Source organism: Phoca vitulina, unplaced genomic scaffold (genome assembly GCF_004348235.1).
Source record: "Phoca vitulina isolate PV1807 unplaced genomic scaffold, GSC_HSeal_1.0 scaffold32, whole genome shotgun sequence".
NCBI lineage: Eukaryota > Metazoa > Chordata > Mammalia > Carnivora > Phocidae > Phoca > Phoca vitulina.
This window is the reverse complement of record NW_022589735.1, coordinates 24,197,655-24,206,412: the sequence shown is the minus strand read 5'-3', so window position 1 is coordinate 24,206,412 and position 8,758 is coordinate 24,197,655. Positions and strand designations below refer to the sequence as shown.

Here is an 8,758-nt window from a genome sequence, read left to right as displayed (position 1 = left end):
GATGGGTGGATGGATGATGGATGGGTGGAAGGATGGATGATGGGTGGATGGATGATGGATAGATGGATGATGGATGGATGATGGGTGGATGGGTGATGGATGGAAGATGGGTGATGGATGATGGGTGGATGGAAGATGGGTAGATGGATGATGGGTGAATGGATGATGGATAACTGGACAGAAGGATGATGCATTGAAACAGGAAGGTGAGGAGAGCAGTGTTGCAATATCCTGGTGAGAGATGATGAAGCTTCAGCTAGGACATTACTGTGGGAAGGAGAGGAGGGGAAATATTAGTCCAAAGTTGATTGGATCAAGTGTCTGGGTTGCCAGCAACAGAAAACAGTTCAAACTGGCTTAAACTGACTCCTAACTGAAAAATCCAGAGGGACAATGCACAATCCACACAACCCAGCCTCTCGAGCTTATTATCTGTGCTTCTGCTGTGGGGGTATCATTTCAAGTTAGGTGTGGTGATGCGATGGAGGCAGTAGCCCCAGACCCACATCCTCCCAGACCCAAACCCTGGAGAAAGACTATGTGCTTCACTCTCCTTTTAGAAAAGACTCATCAGTTCTCACTGGCCCCAGTTGGGTCAATGTTGAAACATCAACTTGGCCATAAGAAATGCAGTGCCCTGGTTGGCTGGGCCTGATCACATGCTCCCTGACCAGAATCAGGGACTCTGGTGTCCACCCTGGACTTGGAGGAGAGAATGTCCCCTTGGAGAGCAACTGCAGACACACAGAGTTTCTGAGCAACTGCAGACACACAGAGTGGCCTCGGTGGCCTTCATGGCTCAGAGCAGCATCTCAAAGCCATGCCCACCTGCTCTAGCTGGCAAGCCTCCAGCCCCGCGCCCACTCCACCAGGCCCAGCTGCCATGGGGATTCTGCTCAGCCTCCCTGATCTCAGACCCGGGTAGAACAGCCCCTCTCCCCAGGACCCCGTGGCATCTGGTTCATCCTGTGTCACTGAGCATCGACCATCATCTTCTCTGCCCTCTTGCCTGTCATGTTAGACCGTGAGGGAAGAATCCCATTTGTTCCTGCGGGGTTTTAATTTACGGAGGTGACCGAGTGACGACCCAGAGAGGTCAATGCCATTGAAGAGAAAGTGGGTTATTAGGGTTCCCGAGGGAAGGGCTCACCTCGCTATGCAGGGCCCCATGGGGAAGCACCAGGTTTGGTGGAGGGAAAGAAAGGGGTGGGGGGCAGAGCTTTTATGGGGGTTTCCTCGGGGAAGGCAGGCCGGGCACAGGAAATAGTTGAAGACGGGCAAGTATGAACGATGCAGGCGGGCTCCGGGCTGGAGGGGTGGCCCCTGGCGTCCTGGTACCCGGCCTGGGGATGATTTAGGGCAGAGGAAGTATCAGCTTGTGCGTGAGAGGCAGATAAGGGAGATGACGGGGAGGGGGGGGGGGGGGGGGGGATTGTTGGTTTACATATGAAACGTGCTCCCAGGCCCGCCCTTTGTTACCCCTAAGAGCAGGCGTGAGGGCGGGGCAGCCTGTCCCTGCCCAGCAAGTTCAAGATGTCAAAACATCCTCAGACACAGAAAATAAAAAGGGGGAGAGGAGAGACCCATCAAATCCGTTTCTCTGTCTTCAGTATCCAGCCCACAACGCAGTTCCTAGTGGATGCTTAGAAATGTTGGTTGCATGAGTGGATAGACAAATGGATGAATGGACAGATGGATGGATGGGCGGGTAGGGGCATAAGAGATCAAGCCAGAGGCAGAGAATGGAGGTCATGATTTCTTAGTCTGGCAAATATAGTGACACAAACATCCCGAGTTTCCTGGGTCTCTGTCCCTAGCCACGCTTGGGCCAGCACCAGCTGCATGGGACAGAGACACGAGAGAAAGCCCCTGGCCGGCCACTCTGCCTGAGGGCGTCTGTTCAGAGACACCGGCACTGTTCTCCCGTGGAGGAAGCAGCGCTGGTGTCCTGAATGCATGCTTGTCTCTAAACCAGCCTTGTACCCAGCCTACGTGTCACCTAGGAGCTGGACCGGGCCCAGTTTTTGCCACCAATAGGCATGGGGGCAGGGCAGTGACGGATGGGAAGGGCATGGAGATGAACGGAGAGCAAGAGCAAACCTCAAACCTCATTTTATTCCTTTGGCCAGGGGTTCCCTGGACCCCGAGGAGAGAAAGGTGACCGGAGCGAACGTGGAGAGAAGGTAGGGAGCAGGTGGAGAGAAGGGGGGCAGCAGGAAAGGAGCCAGGGCAGGGGGAGGTTGGAGGCGGGCGCAGCACGACAGGGGTGGCTGCCAGCTGGAGGCCCATCCCTCTGAGAAGTGGAAAAGGGGTCCTGGGCCTGGCAGCCATGGCCATGCCCCTATCTCCCTCCTTGTGCAGGGGGAGCGAGGCGTCCCGGGCCGGAAAGGCGTGAAGGGCCAGAAGGGTGAGCCAGGACCGCCGGGCCTGGACCAGCCATGTCCTGTGGTACGTGTCGGAGCAGAGTGGGAGCCCCACCCCAGGTCTTCGCCGCCTCGGGACTGTGTCTTCTCTGTCCTCAGAGCTCACTTGCAAGTCCCGAGAGACCACCATGGCTGTCCCTGCCATCATGGAGGCTCCCCTCGCTCTGGTCCTGAATCCCCTCCAGGGGCATGGTTCAGGGGGACCCACCCCCTCCCCGGGGCAGAGTCCTTGCCAGCGTCACCGCCCCTCTTTTCTCAGCTTCCTTGTCCCTAAAGGGGGTTAGGAGGCTTTGGCTGGTGTGGGTGGCCCCACCTGGCCCCTGCACCTCCTCTGCATGCCCCAGAATCCTTCCCTGCTCCCCACACCTTCCTCCTTTCCTTCTCTCGGCCCACCAGACCACAGGCCTGAAGGAACTACACTTCACTTCCCTTCCCCGCAGGGCTGGGAGGGTTCACACATCAGACTCTGACGTGGAGCTCAGCAAAGCAGGGCGTTTCCAGACTAAGACCGAGCAGATAGCCATACCCGGCCATCCCCAGCCCCAGTGCGTGCCGGCCGCCTAACAAAGGGGGATCGGGGTGAGGGATCCCAGAGGCCCGGTCCTCTGTTCTTCAGTCTTCCCATCCATGCAGTGAGGGTGCTAATCCCTACCCCCAGATGGCTTGAGGGGTGAATGAGAAAAAGACAAGAAGAGCAGAGTGGTAGGCATACACACAAAGTGCAGGGACACCAGGGGGACACGGGGGGCCCAGCCTCGCTGCTCCAGGCCCTGGGCCGAGACTTCATCCAAGTCATTCAGCCTTTGTCTTTGAAACAGGAGAATCCCAAATGTGGAGGCAAGCGAGGGGCGCCGGGCTCCGGGGGGCCCTGCCCTGCGGTATGAGATGTGGCCTGCTGTGTGCTGTGTGCTGGGCTGGGTGGGCCTGGGCAGGGCAGGGCATTCCGGGCACCTGTGCCCACCACTCTGACCCCCCTCTCCTCTATCCTGCCTTCCCTTCCTTCCAGCCCCTCCTGCCCCCTTCCCTTTGGTGGGGCCACGGCAGTTCTGTGCTCCCATGGGTGCCTCCAGAGTGAAGTGTTTTCCGTGCCGGGTTTCCCCAGGGACTCAAGGCTGACTGACGGGTCAGCCATGGCCCCTCTCCAGCTCCCCCGCCCTCCGGGCTGCCTGGGACACCCGCCCCACCCCACCTTGTGTCTGAGTGCTGAGCCAGCATTGGCTTTGCTGGTGCCCCAGCCCCCACCCCGCTCTCTACCCTGAGAGCATCGTCCTGCCCCGTCTGCCCCTCAGACCCAGACACAGGGACCAGGACAGGCCGCAGGGGCATCCTGCTTCCTGCACTGTCCTTCAAATGCTCTTGAAGAAACTCCCGAGAGCTGTCAGGCCCCCGCGTGAGGGGCCAGAGCCAGCGTCAGGAGCTTCGATCTCCTGGCCAGCAGATTCCAGCACAATCCCCAATCCTCCACGGTGCCCCGGTTCTGTCCCCTGCTCAGGTGTCCCAACAAACAAAGCCCCGTAGGGACGCACTCAGAGCACGCGCAGTGAGAGGCCCACCTGTCTCGTGACCCGACTACCCAGGTGGACAAGCATTCGCGCCCTGCCTCGGTGGGGTCCATTGGCCTCGCGTGGCAGCTCCCAGGCCTACACCTCCCGACACCCAGGGCAAGAGTGTATGGAGTGCAGGGAGCTCATCAGTCCCCCAGCCCCATCACTGAAACCTTTTTCTTTTCCAGGGCCCCGATGGGCTGCCTGCGCCCGGCTGCTGGCATAAGGTACCTTGCAGGGAAGAGTCTCTAGGGCAGGCTGGGAGGAGGGGGACAACAAGGGGGCCCCCAGGGGCTGATATCTGCAGCTCCCCAACAGCACCTGAATAGCTGGGTTTCCCCATGATGACATGACCCTAGTTTTGACTCTCCCATCAGGTGGCTCAAGGCTTGGGGCCGTGGTCCTGGGTGATTGGGCACAGCCCACCCTGGTGGTCATTCAGGGCTCACTCAGTGCCTGGCCCAGCCAGGACAAAGCCTGGGATTTTGTCCAAACTGCCCCACTGAGAGGAGGTAGAAGCCCTGAGCCGGGGATGAGAGGACTGGGGCACGCGTGTTCTAGAAGAAATGGGCAGGACAGGACGTCCAGACCAGGGCGGGGCCTCTGGGGCCTCCTTGCTCACCTTCGGTCTCTCCCTTCTCTTCCAGTGACCCCCGCACCCAGCTCACAACCTGTACAGATGAGTGTGGACATTTTTAATTTTTGTAAAAAAACAAAAACAAAAACAAAAAACAGTAATATATTGATCTTTTTTCACGGGATACACCCCCTGTGTCCTTATAACATTCAAGAGGGTGCGTGGCCCAGCCCCAGAATGATCAGCATTGGAAGCTGGCAGGAAAGCGGACAGTCCAGTCCAGGGGAATTGTGTCCTCGTGGGGGGACAGCCGTGGGACTTGGCTTTCCCAGGAAGGAGACGAAGGTGAAAGCGCCTGGCTCAGGAGAGGCTGCAGAGATGCTGGGTTGGGCCCTTAGCCACCTGATTAGCAGAGAGACTTACCCCACCCCACCCCACCCCCGAAGCTCCAGAGCCCTGGGGCCGGCTCCATCCAGAAAGGCCCAGAGCTTGGACAGTAAATGCAGCTGTCCCAGCCTCTCTGGCCTCTGGACTCAGCCACAGTTAGCTGCCCACCCCTCAGGACCCCTCTGGGTCCCAGGTTCCCCTGGGCAGGACAAGATTCCTGCCCAGCCCCCAGGGGCTCTAGCTCCCACCGAGTTCAGGAGGCCTCAGGAGTGCAGCCTGCCATGAGAACACGTGTCCTCTGGTCTGGAGGAGAGGCCAAGCACTCTGACCACCACCTGAGGACCCAGCTGCAAAGAAGCCTCATGCTCCCCGAGTGCGGAGGACGGCGGGGTCCCAGACGGGAGGGGCTGATGCTTCCCAGGTATCTCGCAGCACCCAGAAGAGGGTCACGATGAGACTTTGCCAGCCCAAGGAGACTGGCCTGCAGCTCAGAGTTTGGGTCTCACTGGCCCCAACTCTCCCACGGGAGAAGACTCTGGCCAGCCTGCTAAAACTGGTCCTTTGGATGAGCTGTGCAGACAAAGAGGGCCTTGGGGCTGGTTCCGGGCCAGCCTGCGCAGGAGGGTCTGAGACCCAGCCACCAGTGCTCTGGAAAGAGGCTTCCCCACCTCCAACAAGAGTCCCCAGCTGCCACCTCCAGCGCAGCAGCTTGCCCCCCTTCTCTGTATAGATGGATATCACTGCGTGTAATAAACCCCAATGTGTGTCTGGGTGTGCCTGTCCTTGCACACTGCCCCTGAGCACCTCTGGGTGGGGAGGGACAAGGGGGACGCTCCCTGGGTCAGACCCACCCCAGAAACCAGAGGAACAAACCAGAGGATTGTTCAGGGTCAGGGCAAAGAGAGGGTTTGGAGTTAGAAAGACCCAAGGCCTGGCCCTGCCATATACCGTCTGAGCCCTGCGTCCACTCACTCATATCACGGAGTCCCCGTATGCCCCCCTGATCCGATGACCAATGAATGCTGCGTGACATATCACCCCAGAGCTTACCCTGAAACAACAATATTTCTCTCTTACCATTCTGGGGGTAATGGGCTCAGCTGGGTGGTTGTGGGGCTCACTGGGGAAGTCAGGATTGTGGACAGGGACAGAAGCACAGTGGGGCTCGGGTGCCTGATGGAGATCACTGGGTATCCAAGCATCCTTTGGAGCCCCAGCAGAACCTCACAGATCGAATGTACTCAACAATTTGTAATCCGCTCCTCCCTCCACCCAGGTGCCTCACTGGATCCCATAACCAGTCCTGTGAAGGACAGGGTCTATGTGATCCGTGTCCCTGTTTCCATTGTACATATGAGGGAACTGAGGTTCTTGAGCAGTTCGTCACCTGCTCAGGGATGTACAGCCAAGACAGGGTGACAGGCAGACTGGGCCCAGGTTCTTGGATAGCCTCCAGTTGGTCCTTCCAAATTGTTTGGCAGGGCATGGAGTCGGCTAGGCAGGGTCAAGATGTTGGGTGATTGGCAGTCCGATCCTCCTGGGGGTGGCAACCACACGTACCCTCTTCCCCCCAGACCTCCGAGCTCCCTTGGCCAGACAAGTCCATTCATAGCCCATTGTTGCCCCCTTGTGGCCTTGGACCGTGTATCATCAGGTCTACAAATTCCAACAAGCTTCAAAGTACAGAGCGGGTGGAGTCCTCCAAAACCTTGGGTTGGTGGGGCAAGAGACTGGAGAAGAATGATGTGCTCGAGGTCCCAGCTGAGACTCGGGATTTGTTCCCGGCCTCACAGCTGAGCCTCAAGGACTGAGAGCCTCGTGTCTCTCTGCCTCAGACTCCCCCCTTCCAAAGCGAGGGAAGCACATTTACTGAGCCCCGCTGTGGGCCATGGCGGCTAGACTAACCACAAGGATTACTATCTCCTTTTCCAGATGAACTGAGGTGGAAGAGGAGGTCTACGCAGGCCTCCTGATCCCCAGGATACTGCTAGAAACACACGGGGTGCTAGTGGTTGTCACAGTGACTGGGGGACACTGCTGACACTCAAATCCGGATTCAGCCCCTTCCTCCCACCCCCTGCCCTCTAGGCCTCCGGTGGTACCTCGAGGTAACGGAGGAGTGCTGAGCGTGGAGGCAAGGAGTGGGCTTTTCTGAGCAGGAAGAAGGCGAAGCTTCCTGCTGTGGTCCTGACCGTGTTGGAGACACTCTTGGCCCAGAAATGGCCCAGCCCGCTCTGACCTCCAGCCTCCTGGTACTGCCTCCTGGACCCAGACACCCCAGGAGTAGATGAGCTATGATATGGGCCTGACTGCAACCTTCTCACCCTTACCCCAAGGCAGGGACAGTCCCTGAGCCAACCTGACTTGTCTGCGCTGCCCTGGGCCACAAGAGGCTTGTGTGTGGGCAAGAGACCGGGCCAAAGATGGGGCCCAAACGGGACTCTCAGACTTCCCCTCCCCCACTCCTTTTTTTTTAAGATTTTATTTATTTTTTGTTTTTTTTGGGTTTTTTTGTTTTTAAGATTTTATTTATTTATTTGACAGAGAGAGACACAGTAAGAGAGGGAACACAAGTAGGGGGAGTGGCAGAGGGAGAAGCAGGCTCCCCGCGGAGCAGGGAGCCCGATGCGGGGCTCGATCCCAGGACTCTGGGATCATGACCTGAGCCGAAGGCAGACGCTTAACTACTGAGCCACCCAGGCACCCCAAGATTTTATTTATTTTTTGACAGAGAGAGAGAGATAGTGAGAGCAGGAACACAAGCAGGGGGAGTGGGAGAGGGAGAAGCAAGCTGCCCGCTGAGCAGGGAGCCCAATGTGGGCCTCGATCCCACGACCCTGGGATCATGACCTGAGCAGAAGGCAGATGCTTAACCGACTGAGCCACCCAGGCGCCCTTCCCCCACTCCTTTCTAACTCAGTTTGGGAAGACAAAGAAGTTCTGGAGCTGGATGGTGGTGATGGTTGCCCAACGTGAATGTACTTAAAATGCCACTGAACTGTACACTTTACCACAACTTAAAAAAAAAAGAAACTCCAAATGTTCTTTAATAAATACCTTAAGCATTTTACGGCGTGGGGGGAAGAGATGAAGAAATCAGCAATGAGGGAGCAAAGCAGAGGGTTCAGACTCTTGAAAGGTGACAGGAGGGACAGCAGGAACCTCCCCTTCCCCAGCTTGCTCAGGCTGCAACCTAGGGCCCTTGTTCTGGGTTTGTCAAGGCAGAAAGTCCCGGCGCCCCACCCGAGTCGGGGTTATCTCTCTGGTTGCCCAGCTTCCCAGCGCCTTGGGGGCCAGCGATTGCTTCTCACTCACTGGACTGACAGGCAGAGCCGAGCTGGAGTCTGGCCTCGGCTGCACACTTGCTGTGTGTCTGGGGAGCACAATCCCTGTCCTTTCCGGGCCCCGGGGTCTCCCAGCAGGCCTCCCAACGCTCTTCCTGCCAAAACACTGCGTGTGTCCCTTCACCCTGCCTGGATTCTAGCCAGGCCCATGACCCCCTTGGTCAGTCCCAGCAGTGACACTGCGCCCTCCTGCTGCTTGTTCCTGAGACCGGGGAGTCCTAGGTCGGGCCCCAGCCCTGATGATCTCATCTCCTCCCCTGAGGCTCCTGTTGTGAACCAGGCCCTGGGATAGGTGTCTGTCACACATTCCCAGTTAACGCTCACGGGGCAACCCATTTTATACACCAGGAAGGCTGGTGTATAAAGACACCCTGAGCTCAGAACTCTGCAGCGATACAGAGCAGCCGCGGGGTCACCCAGGAGCCCTTCCCAGGGAGGGAGGCGGCGGGGGCGGGGCCGCGGCGGGGGCGGGGCCTGGCGGCC

General features: G+C 58.2%; 1 protein-coding gene and 1 long non-coding RNA gene across 2 annotated transcripts in view; both read left to right on the top strand.

Moving 5' to 3' along the window:
• The window catches only part of COL23A1 (collagen type XXIII alpha 1 chain), a 298,820-nt gene extending 297,792 nt beyond the window's left edge, over positions 1-1,028 (top strand). Inside the window, exon 17 of the mRNA XM_032425088.1 lies at positions 1,022-1,028. Within this exon, the coding sequence (XP_032280979.1) occupies positions 1,022-1,028 (7 nt within the window). The remainder of the gene's footprint in view (positions 1-1,021) is intronic.
• A 519-nt stretch (positions 1,029-1,547) lies between these two features.
• LOC116645302 lies at positions 1,548-5,701 on the top strand. Its single transcript, XR_004301934.1, has 4 exons — positions 1,548-2,183; positions 2,362-2,448; positions 4,156-4,194; positions 4,615-5,701. It is a non-coding gene; the product is annotated as an uncharacterized LOC116645302 (long non-coding RNA).
• Positions 5,702-8,758: the final 3,057 nt, after the last annotated feature.